Consider the following 19,622-nt stretch of genomic DNA (forward strand, 5'->3'; position numbering starts at 1 on the left):
AGAGCCAAACCATAAGAGACTCTTACAAACTGAGAATAAACTAAGCGTTGATGGGGAGTGTGAGGGAAGGGAAAGTGGGTGATGGGCATTGAGGAGGGCACCTTTTGGGATGAGCAATGGGTGTTGTATGGAAACCAAGCTAACAATAAATTTCATAAAAAAAAAAAATTCTGATTCAAAAGCACACATGCACCCCAATGTTCATAGCAGCGCTATCAACAACAGCCAAACTGTGTAAACAGGCCAAATGTTCATCGGCTGATAAATGGATAAAGAAAATGTGGTATGTACATACAATGGAATATAACTGAACCACTGGAAGGAATGAAATCTTGCCATTTGCAACAATATGGATGGAGCTAGAATGTATTATACTTAGCGAAAAAAGAGAAGGACAATTAGCTCGCTCATATGTGGAATTTAAGAAAAAAACAGATGAACAAATGGAAGGGGGAAAAATAAAAGAAAAAAGAGAGACGGGAACAAACATAAGAGACTCTTAATGATAGAGAACAAATTGAGGGTTGATGGATGGAGGTGGGTGAGGGATGAGCTAGATGGGTGACTGGTACTAAGGAGGGCACTTGTTGTGATGAGCACTGGGTGTTGTATGTAAGTGGTGAATCACTTGAACCAATACTGCACTCGGAACCAATACTGCACTTTATGTTAACTAACTGAAATTTAAATAAAAATTTGAAAAGCAATAAAAAAAAAGGTCAATTTCTCTACTATCATTTTTTCCTCTCAATTTCTTTTTCAAAGAATGTCACATGATTTATTTTTAAATATTCAGAAGCAGGAAAACGATTAATTTCTTTTCAGATACATACATGAAGGTAAAACTTTCATGTTTTACCTTCAAAACAAAATACGTATATAAGTTAAAAAAAAAAACAAAACAAAAAACCCTAGCTTTCAAAGCCGGTTAACCTAGGGAATTAATAACACAAAGTCAAGGCAATAGTTACCTGTGGGGAAGAAACAATGAAAAACAAGGGATTCTAAGGTCCTATTAGTGTTCTACTTCTTAAGGAAAAGGGAAGATTTGTTGTTAATCTCTAAATGATACGGGTATGTTTAAACATACATTGTAGACGCATAAACATCACATTAAACAACCATTTTCCCCTCTCAATTTCAAGATCCAGTCATACTGCCTATCCCAAAAAGGGGCCAGGATGACTAATTAAAAACTACTGCTTATACTGAAAATAAATACAAACTAATAAAAATCAAAAAGCATATATCCTATAAAAATTCACTTACAATATATCAACTACACAGCAACATTATTAGTACACAAAAATAAAAATAAATTTTATGTATGCTAAATTCCACCCTAAAATCCTAAATACCCTAACCAAATTTTTATTTTCCTAGGTCCTTTACTTCTTTTTTTTTAATGTTTGTTTACTTTTGAGAGAAAGAGAGAGCACACACAATGTGAGTGGAGGAGGGACAAAGAGAGAGGGAGACACAGAATGTGAAGCAGGCTCCAGGCTCCTGTGCTATCAACACAGAGCCTGACGCAGGGCTTGAACCCACCAACTGTGAAATCATGATCTAAGCCAAAGTCAGACCCTTAACTGACTGAGCCACCCAGGCGCCCCTCCTAGGTCCTTTCCTTCTGATGTCTAACAGTATTTTGCCTCTAAAAGGTATCACATAAATTTATATTCACTTGAATTCCTAAGCCAGGTAACTTGAATAAGGATGATCATTTAGACCAGAAGACTTGACATTCACAACTGGTAGGCACATACCTGAATTTAGGAAGAACTGAGGAGAGTCTCCATGAATGCCCACTGTGCCTGGTCCCAAGGAGTCAGAAAGGGTATTTACAAAGGAAAATACTCCACTCATGATTCCAAAACCCAAGCCAGAAACTAAAGAGGAAGAAACACACTGTTAGACCCTTTTTATGTTATGATTTCTCTTCAAATCAAATTTCCAAGGATTAGAGAATATTATTTTTTAAAGGAGAAAAAGGACACATGCTATTGGAGAAGCTGTGGAGAAAGCTGGCTCAGAAAAGATGAGTGCTTGGCTAAATGATAAATAGAGCAAGAATGGTGTAAAAGGAAGGGAAATAAACAGTGGAATGTAGCAGAGATATGAAAAGGAGAGAAAAAGATCTAGAAAGGCACAGAAACAATAGGCAAGACAGAGAAAGACACTATGCTGAAGTTCTGGCTTTGGTTTATGTTAACAGTCTGTAGAACTAATTCTCAACCTTGACCACACATTACAAATATCTGTACAACTTTTAAAATTGAACAGATCTCTTCCCTTTTCTCATGCCAATTCTGTTTAATTATTCCAGAGTGGGTTTTAAACATGAATATATTTTAATGCCTCCCCAGTAACACTAATGTGCAGCCAGGGTTGGGAACTGGGAGCTTAGGACAAGGGAATCAACACGGATAAACTATGTACAGATTCCTCCTAACTCTGCCTCCTACCATTCGTGGGAGGGGGAGGCTAAGGAAAGGTGGAGGTAGGTCTTTGAAGATGAAAAGGTCAAAAACTAAGAGGTCAGAATGTTGAGCTGTCATTACTTTATCAATATCATTTTTAAAACGGGATGCCTGGAATGAAACAGTGTCTAGATTTGGTCTGCCAGGCATAGAGTAAGGGAGTTAATACTCCTCTTGTTTTGGTCAATGTTTCACATCTTAAAGTCTATAACTGTATTCATCTTTGCACACCTACGTCATAATGTATACAGTCAGCTCTCCAAAAATTAATAAGGTAAAATTAAATAAAGCTAAATAAAATGAAAAAAAAAAAAAAAGTCTGAGGGTTCAAAACTGGAACTGATCTTGAGGGATGACTGGATTATAGAAAGTAATTCCTGGGTCAAACAAAGGTGATTCAACTTAGGGACCTAGATCCAGTCTTTAAAACATAATTCTGAAAGAAGACTATACAAGGGTATTAATTATTTAATATGAAAAGTCCTCCTACTATAGCCAAAGTCACGGTAACCATCCAGAGAAGAGAAACATCACTTAAAAACTGTTAGAGTGTATACATATTAGAAACCCAAGTTTCAAATCTAGTTAATATTTCATGGACACACAGATCACCTGTAATTATTTCTCTTTATATAATGGTCCTGAAAAGCTAGAAAAAGGCACAATGTACACCAACAGGCCAAGACAGTAATAAAATACTATTTAAAATCTACAAAGACGTAAAAGTAAAAATGGCTCTTATGCCAGGTATGGTTTTTTCTCTTAATGACAACATGCAGCTCCAACTTACCATAGGCCAGCAATCGCATAGAGGGTGCTGTCTCATCTGGGTTTATACTCCTCAAACCCTCATTGGCTTTTCTAAAATAAAACCATACAGACAATTTTTTAAAAGGAAAATAGTATATCAGGAAAATACACAAGATATTTCAAAATCTAGATGCTTATTGAGGTTTCTAATCAGGTTATACTCTAAATCTAAAATCCATTTAAACGAAACCCAGAAAATTTTCAATTAACTGAAATCAATCGAAATTTACAACCAACATTTTGCCTTTTATCTGACTTTCATGTAGAAGAGAAAAAAATAAGAAAAATGTAAGTAAACAAGCTATCAAGGATTGGGTTTAGTAAGAAAAAAAGTATGGTTCTGACTACTTTCTGAGCTCAGTAAATATTTAATTCAATATGGCATCTATCACTCTGAATTTTTTTCTCTTTCAAAAGTACTATAGGGGCGCCTGGGTGGCGCAGTCGGTTAAGTGTCCGACTTCAGCCAGGTCACGATCTCGCGGTCCGTGAGTTCGAGCCCCGCGTCGGGCTCTGGGCTGATGGCTCAGAGCCTGGAGCCTGTTTCCGATTCTGTGTCTCCCTCTCTCTCTGCCCCTCCCCCGTTCATGCTCTGTCTCTCTCTGTTCCATAAATAAATAAACGTTGAAAAAAAAAATTAAAAAAAAAAAAAAAAAGTACTATATCTTCAATCCCAGTTTAGTGGCACTTTATACTGTCACCTGCCTGGGTTATAGTTACGTGCTACCCTCCCTTCTACTTTCCACTTCATAGGACCTAACTTATACTCATCCTCCAAAGTCTCACTTACTCAGCAGTGTCTCAAAGAAACCACCTTTGCCAGTGACTGGTAATTGCTATTATCTCCTTACCCCCTTTTTGTAATGCTTATTTTTGAGAGACAGTGTGAGTGGGGGAGGGGCAGAGAGAGAGGAAGACAGATAATCTGAAGCAGGGTCCAGCTGTCAGCACAAAGCCCTACATGGGGTTTGAACTCAAGAAACGTGAGATAATGCCTTGAGCCAAAGTTAGACACTCCACTCACTGAGCCACTCAGTGAGGGATCTAGGTCCCTAAGGTGCTCTAGTTTCTTATTCTTAAATCCTAGAATACCCATGGTCTGAACTCTTATATGAGTACTTAACCTGGTCTTCGGATGATAAAAGTATTGAACATATTTGTTTCATATCTCAATCAGGCTTCAGATAAGAAATAATCAGAGGAGAATAAAATGCTGCCCTCAGAAAAGGAGATAAATGAATACCTAAATGAAGCATTAAAATACTGCTCAATAAGAAATGATCTTCAGAGTGATCATATCTGTGCTGTGAACAATTCAGAAACTTACCATGAGTCCCTGCTCCCATGCAGATGTATGCAAGGAATGCAAGATGTGGCTGGTCTGTTCCACTACTGTCACTATTACTAACATTTGTTGGCTAGAAACTCTGCAACAATGATCCTGACTCCAAGGATATCTACATTATATTTACTATAAGGTATATTTGTTAAAGCAATAAAGAAACTGAACGTTTTAGACTGATTTCTTAGCAAATGCGGAAACAAAATGAGTTGGGTTAACTCTAAAAATAGAAAATTTAAATTAACCAAAACATACTTACATTCTGGGCATTGTGTTAATTTAAATTTCAAGGTACACATATTCAGTACAGCTGGCTTATTCATCACATAAATATAAATATCACGGATTTCTTTAAATTAAGGCAATGCGGGGACGCCTGGGTGGCTCAGTCGATTAAGCATCTGACTTCAGCTCAGGTCATGATCTCACGGATTGTGAGTTCAAGCCCCGCGTTGGGCTCTTTTGCTGACAGCTCAGAGCCTGGAGCCTGCTTCAATTCTGTGTCTCCCTCTCTCTCTGCCCCTTGCGTGCTCACACTCTGTCTCTCTCTCTAATATAAATAAACATTAAAAAAAAATTTTTTTTTAAAGTAAATTAAGGCAATGCAGAATTCAACCAAAATAGCAATAAGCATAATGAAAAAGGCCTTTTGCTTTTCCAGACTCAAGACAAACAATATGCGATTTCAGGGTACTCCATTTAGAAGCATTATTTGGTAGCAAGGACATTGACATTAAGTGCCTGTCATCATCTTTCTCTGGAGCAGTAACCAACTAAAATGTTCAATTTTTCTAAATAAAATAAAATAACCTGTCACAAGAATGTTATTAAAGGCTAATTAAAGCTTAGAAAAAGGGGCACCTGGGTGGTTCAGTAGGTTAAGCATCTGACTTCAGCTCAGGTCATGACCTCAACAGTTCATGGGTTTGAGCCCTGAGTTGGGTTCTGTGCTGATTGCATGGAGCCTGCCTGGCATTCATTCTCTCCCTCTCCCTTTCTGTCCCTCCCTGACTCGTGCTTTCTCTCTCTCAAAATAAATAAATAAACTTAAAAAAATAATAAAGCTTAGAAAAAAATGCTTAGAGACATATATGATAGTAATAATCTCTATCAACAAATGGACGTAAGAATACAACAGAATCATTAAATTTTGGAGGATCTGTTTAAATTGCTCAATAATGAATAAAAGATTTTTGCTATCTGGTATAGCAAAGTACTGCTATCACAAATATATTAAATATATAATTTCAAAAGTTGAATAAACTTCCTCATTCCACATTACAAATTTGTGAGAGGAAAGGTCAATGGCATTAACAGTTCTCAATGCTAACATTAGGAAATGAAAAAGTAGTTCCCATATTCCTGATGGACAGCGTTTTTGACAGTTTTACTGAAGTGGAAAATTCTCTGTTTGCATTTATTACTATTTTCAAGAACATAAAAGAAAAAGTCCAATTTTTAAAATACAAACTTTGAAAAACTACTGATAAATCATGTTTTCTTTGTCTTCTTTTGTGTATGTGTAGTAAGAGACCAACAGCATCAAAAAATATGCATATAAACATTCCATTTTAGAAATTTTTAAAAATAGATTATGCCTTTTAGGAAACTATAGTAAAGATAACCTTTTCTATAAATGGAAGATTTTCTAAAATTAGGAAATATTTATGGTATCAGCATTGTAAGACAAAATTGGATTAAACTGCAAAAGGTTAACCCAAGCCAACATTTTTTTAATGTATATTTTAGGCAATGTATAGGCCCATAATTTGGATTTTTTAAAAAATTAATATAGGAAGAGCTATCACTTGTGGCCACATGCCAGTTTCTCAGGGTACAACTCTTTGCTAGGGTGAAAGTTATCATTCATTATTCAAGATGAAGTACTTTTCCTAAAGCCTGACCCATGAAATAAAACTATGAGATTACAATGATAATTATTTTGATTCAATTTCATATATGTAAAAAAAAAAAAAAAAAACAGTGCAAAATGTTCACATTTTAATCTTGGCACCAAATTCGGATAGCAAATATGTGATTAAGGCAGTACTTTAAAGTTGAGAACCCACTTTAACAGTGAAGATAGTTAAAATATCAACTGAACCAAAGTTCCTATATTTAAATACAGCATAGCATAAGACAACTTAAATGTATTTATGTTAGTCATGAATAAAGTATCATAATCATTCTCAAACTTGTTTTAACACATAACTACATGACAGCCAATATGTCTAAAATGTGCTAGGAAGATATGGTACAATAATCCAAAGTTTCAGCAAAGATGCATTTTGCGATGGCAAATAAAGCCACCTATTATTTTTTAAACGTTTATTCATTTTTGAGAGACAGAGTGTGAGTGGGAGAGGGGCAAAGAGAGAAGGAGACAGAGAATCTGAAGCAGGCCCGAGGCTCTGAGCTGTCAGCGTAGAGCCCAACATGGGACTCGAACCCAAGAACCGTGAGATCATGACCTGAGCCTAATTCAACCAACTGAGCCACTCAGGTGTCCTTAAAGGAACCTATTAATACAGGTTTGCCGTGTTACCTGGTTGCTAATTTTCAAAGGCCCTTTCAGAGGAGTAAACATGGTTTCCCCAGAAAGCCGAAGAGGCTTTACTGAACTTGCGGGCCTGACAGCCATCAGACTGACCTGTAATTCCTTCCACATATGGCCCCACTCCCTCACTACCCTTATTAAAAATGGTAATGTTCAGCCTGCGGTCCTTTAGAAACATAGGACAGTGCAAAATAAAAGGCTGCATTCCAGGTAGACACCATGAAGAACGAAGGTGGTAAAGAACGGCAGATTTAGCCACTCCAGGCAAGCTGGATTACAGACCTAAAGCCCTAAGGGGTTATTAAACCCATATCCCTACACTGTAAAATCGTTCAGAATTAACCTATTTCAAAATCAGGATCATCATGTGGAAAATGTAAAACTAACATGAGCCAATGATGTTGCTGACAGGAAAAAAACAGTGCAATCTGAGGCTGAGTTGTTCAGAGGACAGTGCCCAGTCAAGGGTGGGAAGGGCCACTGCTCGGTACCACTTCGACCACAGCAGAGTACTGTGCTTGTCTTAAGCACAGGTAAACTCCAGGCACTAAAAACGGGGTGTCTAGTGACGTAAAGAACAGAGATGGAATAGGTTTGGAAGCCATATCTACGTCTTCTGAGGGCCAGGCGAAGAAATGAGGTATGGGTAGCCTTGTAAGAGACAAGATGACAACCATGTAACAAAGATTTCATTTGGCCATGTGGGGCAGAGGTCAGAAAGAGGGAGACTTTGTCTACCTTAATATATTCTAAGGTTAAAATTAAATTTTTGAATGAAAGTAACTGCTGCACACCAGAAACATCCACAGGTGAATAGATGGTCCATCTGTTAAGGGTACTGTACTCCTGTGGAAACTGAAAAGTAATTGTCGGTATTTTGTTTTTGCTCTTTAATATTTCCAGAAACTAGGGGAAATATCATTTTTAAACCTGTTCTAAGATAGAACTTTTGCTTTTAAGCAGTAGCTTCCTGGGTTTGTTATTTGTAATTAAAACAGCTTCAGTGTTAAATTGCAGTATCTGTTATTAAAAGCAACAAGTAAAAAAAATAGAGAAGGCCCGGCATAGTGGCAAGAACAAATTATCAGAAGCCTATTACAAGAGATGTTGTTGAGGCTCTGTCTTGATTTCATCTATGAAATTCGTGGAATGCCTTAATCATCTCATTTGCAGAAATAAAAAGAGCACATTCACTTTATTAATTCTTACTACATAATCAAAGTCAACCTCATGACTGCCTGAAAGAAAACATGGTCCCAAGATCAAGCTGTGTTTCAAATCAGTGGTTTCATGTGAGGTCTTCATGGGTCCTACAGACAACCTATGACCAAAAAATGAAACTCAAGACAATGGCTTCTTTTTAAATCTATTTTTCTATTATAGATATGAAATGCCATGAAATATCACAAAATAAACCCCAGTTTTCCCCTAATGCATTTAAAACAGTGGTGGGCATAATCTCCACAAGAATTATTTATTTTAAGTGGCAGCAAAAAGAAGCACACAGAAATTCTAACCTGGAACACTTTTTCTTGTTGTTTCAATAACTCTTTCTCTGGCTTATTTTTCTCTAAGACACTTATTATCTTCTAACATACAATATATCTTCCTGTTCATTCATTTGTCATCTCTTTCCACTATAAAATAACGTCCGTGAAGACAGAAACTGTCTTTTAATCAGGATGTATCATTCCCAGTGCACAGGATAGTGCCTGGCACTAAGCAAATTCTGAAGAAGTATTTTTGGAATGAGTGAATGAATGAAGGGAGTTAAAATACTCAGTTAAAATACTCAGTATTTTCAGGCTGAACATATACAATCCCTTGACTTTCAACTCTGTTAGGAAGACACGGACCCTCAAACACCACACTATATTAACATTTTCAAACTACTAAATCATAATTCAAGTATAAATGCAAAGAAAGGTAAAGCAAACATTTAACTTACTTCAAAAGTTTATAATATGCAAATCGAAACATTTCTTGGACAAGGACGGAGACTAACACTCCCAAGATCAGCAGATATTTCTGTATTGGTCCATCTTTGTTGTCAGTAATGGTTCTTGCCATGAACCAAAAAAGGGACGAAAACAGCAGAGATACCAACCAGAAAAAAGCTCTGAAAATTAGAGGGGGGAAAAAGGTTAAGTGAACAGGATTAATAAAGACTTAAAAGTGAAAAAAAAAACAAACCCTACTTGAAAAGGAACAGATTTCCTGACTCCTTAACAAGGTGGGGGGGGGGGGGGTAAGTCCTCATAAAGTGATACTTGGATCAACTGTTCTTCATCACTGGTTCGTTTTCCCCAGGGAGAGGAACATGCCCTCCAAGAGGAATGTGAGATTTTTCCTAACAGTCATTTTTTTTTTTTTCAGTGACTCTGCTATTTCTAAGTACATGTGCAGACTACCTGCCAAGGGCCGTTTAGCTAGAAACTTGGTTATTTGCTACTCTTCCTAATTAAGGCTTTGCCCACTGATGTGTAAGTATGAGCCTTTTCCAGAAAAATGTCTACATCTCTATTAACACAGTGATTAGTATAAAATTCAGAGGTTGGAAACCGCTGATGGTTGCAAATCTAAATCAGTTTTCCAGTCCCGCTTTTGCAACATACCTGTGGATTTTAAATGATTATAACCAGCTTTACAAACCTTTTGCCCAAATCTCTATTGTGTTTAAAATGACACCTGTGATGCAGCACTTTCACTACAGCTGCGAGAGGTGAAACAGCTCAGAGAAGGTGGGAATCACTGGCCTACTAAGGCTGTTTCTCCTGGTACTAAGCGAGACTCAAGGGAGGAGGGGGACGTGGGGAGCCCCGGGAAGGCTGCAGGACAGGTGAGAACCGGGATTATGACCACCTTCGCCACCAGAGTTCAGTATTTACCAAGCTCCTGCCAGGAGATGCACTGACAGGTGCGTCGGTGTTTTCACAGGTTTCCAGCCTTTGGCTGTCCTTCTGGGGAGCATTAAGGAAGAAAATTCGTAGCCCGAACCCCGCCCCCCCCCGACATTCCGAAGTGGCTGATCCGGGTAGGGGGTGGGCATGCGTACGTTTTAAAAGCGCCTAAGCCCCAGGTGCTAATGTGCTCTTAACCCCTTCGGGATTACAGATGCCTGTGAGAATCTGAGGGAAACTAGAGACCTCCCCCCTCAAGAAATATAAAAGATGAATATGTGAACTTACCCACAATTTTTTCATGCAATTTTAATGGGTTCACGACTCACTAAAGCCCACCCATGGACCCTCGGCAAAAACTCAGGAGCCAAGCATCAGGATTTTCTGAGACCCAGTGTGAGCTCCTTCCCCAGAGCCCCCACTGTGGGGTCCCGGGGGTCCTGTTCTTTTCCCGCCGACCCTCGGAGGACGAGGAGTACTAGGGGACCGGGGTCCCGGCTCAACCCTCCCAACCTTTCTCCCCTCCAAGCCCAACAAGATCGAGCCGTTTGGTGCGGACGCCGGGGATCGCCGGTATCTCCGGCGGGGGAGGGGAGCCCCGGGCCTGGGTTTCCCGGCGCAACCGCCTCACCCGATGATGAGGAAGATGACGCGCAACGGCTCAGTGGCGATGGTGAAGATGTAGAGGGCCAGCGCAGGCCCGAAGGCAATGAAGGCGCAGCCGAAGAACACGGCCGCCGTCATGGCGACCGCGGAAGCCGGCCCGGAGGCCTGGCGGGGACTCGAAGTACGCCAGGCGCCGACAGAGCTCAGCGCCGCGCGGGGGCGGGAGCAGGGCGCGACGGCGGGGGCTGAAGGCGGGGCGCGGCGGAGGGGGCTGGAGGCGGGACGGGGGCGGGGCGCGGCGGAGGGGGCTGGAGGCGGGACGGGGGCGGGGCGCGGCGGAGGGGGCTGGAGGCGGGGAGGGGGCGGGGCGCGGCGGAGGGGGCTGGAGGCGGGGCGGGAGCAGGGCGCGGCGGAGGGGGTTGGAGGCGCGGCGGCGGGGACGGAACGCGGCGGAGAGGCGGGACGGGGGCGGGGCGCGGCGGAGGGAGCTGGAGGCGGGGCGGGAGCAGGGCGCGACGGTGGGGGGCTGGAGGCGGGGCGCAGCCGAGGGGGCTGGAGGCGGGACGGGGGCGGGGCGCGGCGGAGGGGCTGGAGGTGGGGCGCGGCGGAAGGGGCTGGAGGCCGGGCGGGAGCAGCGCGCGACGGCGGGGGCTGGAGGCGGGGCGGAGGGGCGGGACGCGACGGAGGGGGCTGGAGGCGGGGCGTGGCGTGGCGGAGGGGAGTGGAGGCGGGGCGGGGCGCGGCGGGGGCGGCTGGAAGGGGGCGGGGCACAGCGGAGGGGGCTGGAAGCGGGGTGGTGGGGCGGGGCTCGGCAGAGGGGGCTGGAGACGGGGCGGGGGCGGGGCGCAGCAGGGGGCATGAGGCGGGACACGGAGAAGGGGGAGGGGCGGAGCGCGGCGGAGAGATAGGGCGGTGCAGGGGAGCTGGGGGCGGGGCGGAGGGTGTTTGGGTGCGGCGGAGGGAACTGGGGCAGGCGGGACGGGTTTTAGCACGGAGGGTTGGTGGCAGGTGGGAGCGGGGCGGAGGGATGTTGGGGCGGGGCGGAGCGGAGGGGGTGAAGCGCTGATGCTGGAAGGCGGGGCGGAGGCCGGGCCTCATCGCCAAGCTCCCGCCCCACCCCCCGAATTGGGCGTTTAGGGCCGACCGGATGCCGAGGTACCCTTCCCTGGGTACCTGGCGACATTAGCCTGGGGCCCCCAGCCCCCGAAACCACCATCACCACTCCTACACTTCGATCAGGCCGCCGGTGCCGCTCCCGCTTTGGAGCCTGAACGGGGGAAGATTCCAGATCCCCTAAAGAAATATAGCGCCGGACAGAAGCAGGATTCCATTTCTAAATAAAGTTGTCAATTTTAACTTTTTAAGTAAAAGTTAAATGTGTCTTTTTAAAGCACATTTTGCCATTTGCACAGTTGCGGGAACTTCGTGCTCCATCGTATATAAAACCCAAGCACATACGAAATAGTGGTGGACGAAGCTGTCCTCAGGGTTGTTTCTATTTATGTTGTCCCCTCACCCCCAGGTCTTCGAAAAGATGTTTTTGAAGACATTCTCCGGTTACCCCCCACCCTATACGAACAGTAAAATCTCCCTGCTCTGTTTTCACTTACTCGTTTGTGTCCCCGATTAAAATGTAAATTTTTAGGGGTAGGGGCTTTGTTTTGTTTTGTTTTGCTGTTTCCACACACCTAGAAGGTGCTGACTAAATATCTGTTAAGTGAATTAAACAATTTAAAAGATGGAACTTATAAACATTTGCTACTTTATATTAATGGAACAACCTCTGAGAGGTTTAAGAATTAAAATCAGAAGGTTAAGTTCCTGGATTTCACATCTAAGATTTTTCTCCATGTTTAAAGGGAATAATAATGATAATAATACCTTATGTGGTATTTTGAGGATTGTGCCTGCACAGTAAGTGGTATATAAGTGTTAGCCATTCCTACTCATTCTTTAATATCATGAATAAAGCTCTTGGAAATGAACACTGAAAAGAGAAACACTGGTAGCCAGGACCTGAATGAAAATATTTTGCATCTCGCCTCTGATAATGGGCTTTCAAATAATACAACTACAAGTATTTCCTTCCTTTTTTTAAAGTTTATTTTATTTATCTTGACAGAGAAAGAGAGAGGTAAGGGCAGAGGGAGAGAGAGAGAGAGAGAGAGAGAGAGAGAATCTTAAGCAGACTCCACACTGTCTGATGCAAAGTCTGATGCAGTACAAAGTCTGATGCAGGGCTAGATATCACAAAATGTGAGACCATGACCTGAGCTGAAATCAAGAGTCAAAAGCTTAACAGACTGAGACACCTGGGCATCCCTACAAGTATTTAATTATGATAAAACATCACCTTTGCTCACTGAAAACAGACATATATACTTTCCATTTACTCCACAATATACTTCATTTTGAAATGTCTTATATAGTACCTACTGAAACTCAGGTTGAGACCACAGTTCAAAATGATGGAGTGACTCACCATTACATATTCTTTTGGTTCTAATCTGAATCAAAGTTACCAGATGCAATTTCATTACTTCAGCTCCATGCAGAAATGTCTTCACAAAGCATAATGGACTCATGTCCTTAGCATAAATTAAGATTTTTATACCACAAATGGCCATCTACATTTTTCCTGCATATTTTATAAAACTTTATCATTGTTCAACATCTTTAGTAGATCCATGCTTTACTACTTGAGTTCAGGGCTAGAAAAAAGTTTTGTTTCTCCCGATAGATACACATGCTCAGCTTTGAGAGCTAACTCATCATATTCAGGCTTCATTGCACTCTCAGGAAGCTTCGAGCTAAATTTAATAGTCGGTTATAGCAACTATTCTGGGGTTTTTTTAGCATTATAATTACTGCCATGACCTCAGAAAACAACGTATTCTTTTATCCCTATTTTAATGATTTGATTACCCCAATTGTAACTAAGATCTTGTGTCTTGGTTAAAGCTGCCTCAAATATCTTGTAGTAGGCAACTCAACAGGCAGAACTGTAAGTTGGGGCAATTTGTATTCATAGTGTCTTGACCATATTTCAGTTCAATCTTAGTCCTCAAATCCACTTAAAAACAACGGGAAGGTAATGTAAAATGTAATGGGTCTGCCCCCCGCCCCCCCACCTGCATCAGTAAAGACATCTTTAACTGATGTCTTTTGGAAGAGAAAAGAAAGCAACTAGACCAAATTGGAAAAAACACCAAGAAAACAGTCATCTTCAGCATTCACGGTTATTTACTGGAAAAACTGATTTCAAGTTTTCTCTGAATAATAGCACCTTACATTTATATAATGCATTGTTATTTGAAGAACACTTGTACACTGACTTCAACAATTCTGTTTACAAGAGAGGAGTTTGAGGCCAAGTAGCAGTGCTATTGACTCCTCAAGCTTTTATGCACTATTAACGTCCCCTGAAAACTTGAAAACATAAGGTACTAAGTGATGATGGTTAAATCCCTAAGAGGTGACTGGCAGAAAGAGGCTGGCACATGGTATGGCTCTGGATATAGACTGCTGGGAATTCCTCAGAATTGGGTGCATGTGGGAAGCTGGGTGTGGGCAGGGAGGTTGGGGGGGGGGGTACAAAAGTAATACCACATTTTAGCAATTTATCAGATAAGGCTTTGAGATACCTATGTGTAACTCACAAAATACTAATGAACTCCCTTGAGCTTTGTTTCTGGTAGTGCTGATAGATTCAGAGTTACTCAACCATCTATTCATTCATTCAAAATGCATGCTGAATAGCGATGAAGTTATCAGGCACAATGCTGGGCAAAGGGAATCCACGAGGAGCCAGATGTGCTCCTGTCTCCATGAAGATTACAGTCTAGTGGGAAGCCGGATAGGCAGGTATAAGGTGCTGTGAGAATGTGTAGGAAGAGGGAAGGGCACGCAGTCCGGATGTGTGAGGTTTTGCTAAAGAGAACATGCACTCACTCAGGTGTCTGCTTAGGAGTTAGCAAAGATGAGAAGCAGGGGAGAAATGGATGGACAAGTGGAAAGGCCTCAAAGTGAAAGAAAGCAGGGCATTTCTGAAGGACAGATATTAATTTTATTTGCTATGGGGGAATTCTTATATATTCCCGGAACCAATATTGGAAAACCCAAATTTTGAAGGTAGGACACATGAAGAAAAGGAGAGAAAAAGTTTACTCAATTTATCAATACATAGGTAGCATTCTGGGTGATTTATTTTATTAAAAGGAAATTCTTCTGTATTTAATAAAGACTAAAATAATGTAAGGTAAGGGCTAGAATAAAAACCAGATAATGAAGCTCCTCTTTTTCTTGCTATACTTACTGAGGCATAGATGAATTTACTTTAAATTTTTCTCTAAGAAGTAAATGGGGGAAAAAACTCCTAAATTACTTCGCTTTCTTCAACAACATGTTAATTTTGATGAAGTTCACTGATTCCTCCAGCGCTTATTAAACACCTATTATGTGCCAGGCTCCTTACAGGATACCGTAGATTCAAGTTCCTGGGAGCTTAGAGTCTAGTGGGAAGGAAATAAGCAGACAATTTGAATCCGATACAGTGACACTCTGTTCCTACAGAGGAGGGGGCTCCTAACCTGGATGGGTTGTGCAGGAAGTCTTCCCAGAAAAACCCTTAGTAAGTCTTGAAAGATAAGGAAGAGTTAGCCAGAAAAGGGGTAGGGAGTCAGCAGAAGGAGTAGCATAAGAAAAGGAATGACAAAACGTGGTGTATTACTGGTGACATTTAAAACGGGTATGAGTTAGGGTATGACAAGATCCAAGGCTGGAGAGAAAGATGTGGGGGTGGTAAATGGCTTTGTTTGCCAGGCTAAAGAGTTTAGCTTTTTATACCCCAAGGTATGAGGTATCACTGAAGGATTAAATTTGACAGTGATAGAAGATTCCAGTTTATTTTTTTTTTATTCTTTTTTTTTTTAATTTTTTTTTAACGTTTATTTATTTTCGAGACAGAGAGAGACAGAGCATGAACGGGGGAAGGGCAGAGAGAGAGGGAGACACAGAATCGGAAGCAGGCTCCAGGCTCTGAGCCATCAGCCCAGAGCCCGACGCGGGGCTCGAACTCACGGACCGCGAGATCGTGACCTGGCTGAAGTCGGACGCTCAACCGACTGCACCACCCAGGCGCCCCATTAATTCTTATTTATTTTTTAGAGAGAGAGAGAGAGAGAGAAAGAGAGAGAGTGGGGAAGAGGCAGAGAGAGGGAGACACAGAATCCGAAGCAGGCTCCAGGCTCTGAGATCTCAGCACAGAGCCCGACGCGGGGCTCAAACTCACGAGCCGGGCATGACCTGAGCTGAAGTCGAAGGCTTAACTGACTGAGCCACCCAGGCACCCCTGAAGATTACAGTTTTAAAAGCCTGTTGGCACTGTGAAAACCGGCTTGGAGGAAAATAAGATTCGACACTGGGCGACTGGTTAGGAGAGGTTGCAGACATCTAGGCGAAAGATGACGAGGCCTGAACAAAGACAGAGGCAGAAACAATGAACAAGTGGACAGATTAGAAAGAGATTAAGGCGTATGATCTATAAGACTTGGAGGCTACTGAGCATGCAACTCTTGATTGCGGGGTCATAAATTTGGGACCCATGTTGGCCAGAGAGATTACTTAAAAATAAAATCTTTAAAAAAAAAAAAAAAGAATGCTCCAAAGGGGAACCTGGCTGGCTCAGTCAGCAGAGCGCGCAACTCTTGATGTCAGGGTTGTGAGTTTAAGCTTCACGTTGGGCGTGAAGCCTACTTAGTTAAAATTAAAATAAATAAATAAATAAATAAATAAATAAATAAATAAGACTTGGAGGCTAGTGAACTGTGTACAGATCTAAGTAGGTGATGATGCTATCTATCACAAGGAAGGGAAAAGGAGAAGAGCTTTTTCCTCTTAGGTTTAAGGGCTGTTGGTGGGAACTGCTGGGGAGGAGGAAAGATGGAGAGCTGAGTATGAGTTTCAGACTGTATTTGATGTTTGAGGTACCTGTAGCAGATCCCAGGGGAGATGTCCGGTGGGCAGATCGACTTGGAAGTCTGCCCATCTGCAAAGAGGTTGGGGCTAGAGATATAAACTTGAAAGCTGTATTAGTTTCCTATCATTGCTGTGACAAATAATCACAATTTAGTGGCTTTAAAGCAACACAAATCTATTCTCTTAAGAGTTCTGGAGGGCAGAATTATGAAATACACCTTACCAACCTGTTAGGGCCAGGTTGGTTCCTTTTGGAGACTTTAGGAGAAAATCTCTTCCCTCACCTTTTCCAGACCCCAGAGGCTACCTACATTCCTTGGCTCACAGCCCTTCACGATCACACCTTTTCTCCCTCTGTTTCTGTCATCACATAGTTTCTGTTTGATTCCAACTCTTCCTGTGTCCCTCCCATAAAGACTCTTGAGATTACATGCTCCCCACCCTCCGATAATGCAGGACAATCCCCCATTTCAAGATCCTTAACTTGATCATATCTGCAAAGTCCCTTTCCCTGTATAGAGTAACAATCACAGGTTTTAGAGATTAGGACATGAACATCCTTGGGGGCCATTATTCAGCTGACCACAGAAGTTATGAACATTTAAAAGCCATGAAAAGGGATGAAATTATTTTTGGAAAAAGTGGAAAACCAGGAGAACACTGTCACAGAAGCCGTCACGAGAACATTTCTAGGAAGAAGAGATATACTGCTCAAATGCTGCCAAGAGGTTAACCCAGGCAAGGACTGAAAATTGTCAGCTACTTTAGCAACTAGGCAACTGTAAATACAATGTCAGTGAAGTGGCAGGGGTGGAAGCCAAACTGGAGGAGAGCTGAGGGATAAATGAAAACTGAAAAACTGAAGACAGTAACTGTAGTCGACTCTTTGAAGAAGCTTAGCTACAACAGAAGAGGAAAAAGGGCAATAGGTGAGACAGAGACGAGGCCAAAGGCTGGATCAACTTCCAAGTTGATCTGCCTACTAGACATCTCCCCTGGGATCTGCTGCAGGTACATCAAACATCAGGGCTGCTTAGATGCTGAAGGGACAGGGGTGACACAGGAGAAGGGTGTAAATGTAGAAGAGAAAGAGCTGCGAGTTCTCTGAAGGGTAGGGGGGGAGGAAGAGTTCAGAGAAGAGGCAGTGGTGCAAAGTGCACAGAATGGAAAAGATGCCTCTATTCCAAAGGGAAGGAGTGAGGATGAGGGTTGACGATGGGCAGCCAGCCCACAGGAAGCTATCGGTTGGGGAGGAAGAGGTGGCTAAGAACCTCGTGTTTGATTGATGCTTTTCTCTGTGAGGCAGGAGGTGAAAGACCTCTCTACTATGAGTGAAGGGAGAGAAGTAGGAAGCTCGAGAACCGTGAGCGTTCAAAATGGTGGTGGGGCTGAATGCAAAAGGCTATGGCCAGGAATGTGCACAAGCATAGTGGTAGGACAGCAAGAGGTCCAGGGCCTCAATCCATGGGATTTGGAAGGGAAAACGAAACAACAGAAACTACACTTGTGAGGACTAAGAAGGGAAGGCTACAGTTCTAGAATAGAACAACCTCAATGTATGCTGATGTAGGTATGAGCAGATGTGGCCATTTTTCTAAGTTGTAAACAACTTCAAGCCAGATATGTTTGCTCACATATCTTAAGTCGACCACGGTTTGAATCACACACGCTTAGCAAATTTGAAGAAACATTTTTTAAACGTGCAGTCCACTTCAGAGTCGGGGGTGTTTTCATTATGTAGTTTTTATTTTAGACGAACATTATTGTAAAAAAAAGTTCACCTGGAATAAAGTCCATTAAAAAAAAAAAACACAGCATCAGTTATCAGTATACAGTTAATGAATTGGCTTAAACAAGATTAACCACATGACAGGTTCACTTTATCTGCAGGAGCTTTTCACAATAAGCCGTTGAAGCAAAAAAAAAAAAAAAAAAAAAAAAAAAAAAATGCCGAAACATACACAGTAGGACAATTCTATGGAAAGACTAGATATCTCCCACTAGGGGCATGATTTTAGTCAAATCGTTTATGGCGTTTTGCATTAAAGGAACTACAGTGTCAGCTGCAAACAAACAAAATAAAACCCATCTGTAAGGCCATAGGAATGAATTATAATAATTAAATTCACATTTTAAAAAAGGTAAGAAAACGAAACAAGAAGTTTCTATTAGTTCTTGGCAATAAGAAATGCAATTGCATATGGCACAAGCATTGCAAAAAACAAAGTAAAATTTGAAAATATCCCTAAAATAACTGTTTGCTAATTTTCACTTCTGTAAATTTCAGTCATTTAGAATTTTTTCATATTGACCATGACTCCCATTAATATTATTAGTCTAAAAAAAAAAAAAAAAAAAGACTGATTCTCCTGTAAAATTGTGCTGGGATTTAAATTTTTATTAGCATATCCTGTACCTCTAGGACAAGGAATTTCATTTTTAGACATTCCTTTTTCCTCCCTTCTTTGGATATCACAAGAAGGAAAAGGAATGGTCCTTTCTGTTAAAAGAAAAATTCTAAAAAACCCGACAGCAGAAATGAGTGCTTAAAATCTGAGCTAAGTAAACCAACGTAATGAAAGGCTGTTTTAAAATTTGAAGCTCAGAAGTCCATCTTTAAAGATTAAGTACTAAATTTATAAAGAAATCTAAGTCATGAACTAGAAAAGAAAGTCTCCTTAAATGTATCACTTACTGTTCACAGGAAAAACTTTATAAGTCTTAATACAGATTCTCAGCATTCAGAATCCGTAAAATGGAGTTATAATCTCTTACTTAGAAATTTCTGCAAACATTTATCTATATTGCACAGCTAAATTTCTTAATGTAGACAGGGCGAGAATACCTTTTTTGCACTAAGTGGATATGACATGTATGTTCTATTCTAAAGTAAGCTATCTCCTACCTCTTCCAATGATGTCTTTAGTCCAAAACAAAACATAAAATCTAAA

The 19,622-nt window shown here is 41.4% G+C and overlaps 1 protein-coding gene across 7 annotated transcripts in view; it reads right to left on the minus strand.

The window, feature by feature from the left end:
• APH1B (aph-1 homolog B, gamma-secretase subunit) overlaps nt 1-10,936 on the minus strand; it is a 137,959-nt gene extending 127,023 nt beyond the window's left edge. For 6 of the 7 annotated variants that reach the window (XR_006704637.1, XM_045449487.1, XM_045449485.1 and 3 more), the window contains exons 1-4: nt 10,721-10,935; nt 9,138-9,308; nt 3,271-3,341; nt 1,767-1,889 (exon numbers count right to left, since the gene is read on the minus strand). Coding sequence is in view for 6 of the 7 variants with exons in the window: in XM_045449487.1 (XP_045305443.1) it covers nt 1,767-1,889; nt 3,271-3,341; nt 9,138-9,308; nt 10,721-10,833 (478 nt within the window). In the remaining variant the exon portion in view is untranslated. Of the gene's footprint in view, nt 1-1,766; nt 1,890-3,270; nt 3,342-9,137; nt 9,309-10,720 lie in introns of all 7 variants that reach the window. The other variant, XM_045449488.1, reaches the window with a different exon arrangement.
• Between the last annotated feature and the right edge of the window lie 8,686 nt (nt 10,937-19,622).

Source organism: Leopardus geoffroyi, chromosome B3 (assembly GCF_018350155.1).
Source record: "Leopardus geoffroyi isolate Oge1 chromosome B3, O.geoffroyi_Oge1_pat1.0, whole genome shotgun sequence".
In the NCBI taxonomy this organism is placed as follows: domain Eukaryota; kingdom Metazoa; phylum Chordata; class Mammalia; order Carnivora; family Felidae; genus Leopardus; species Leopardus geoffroyi.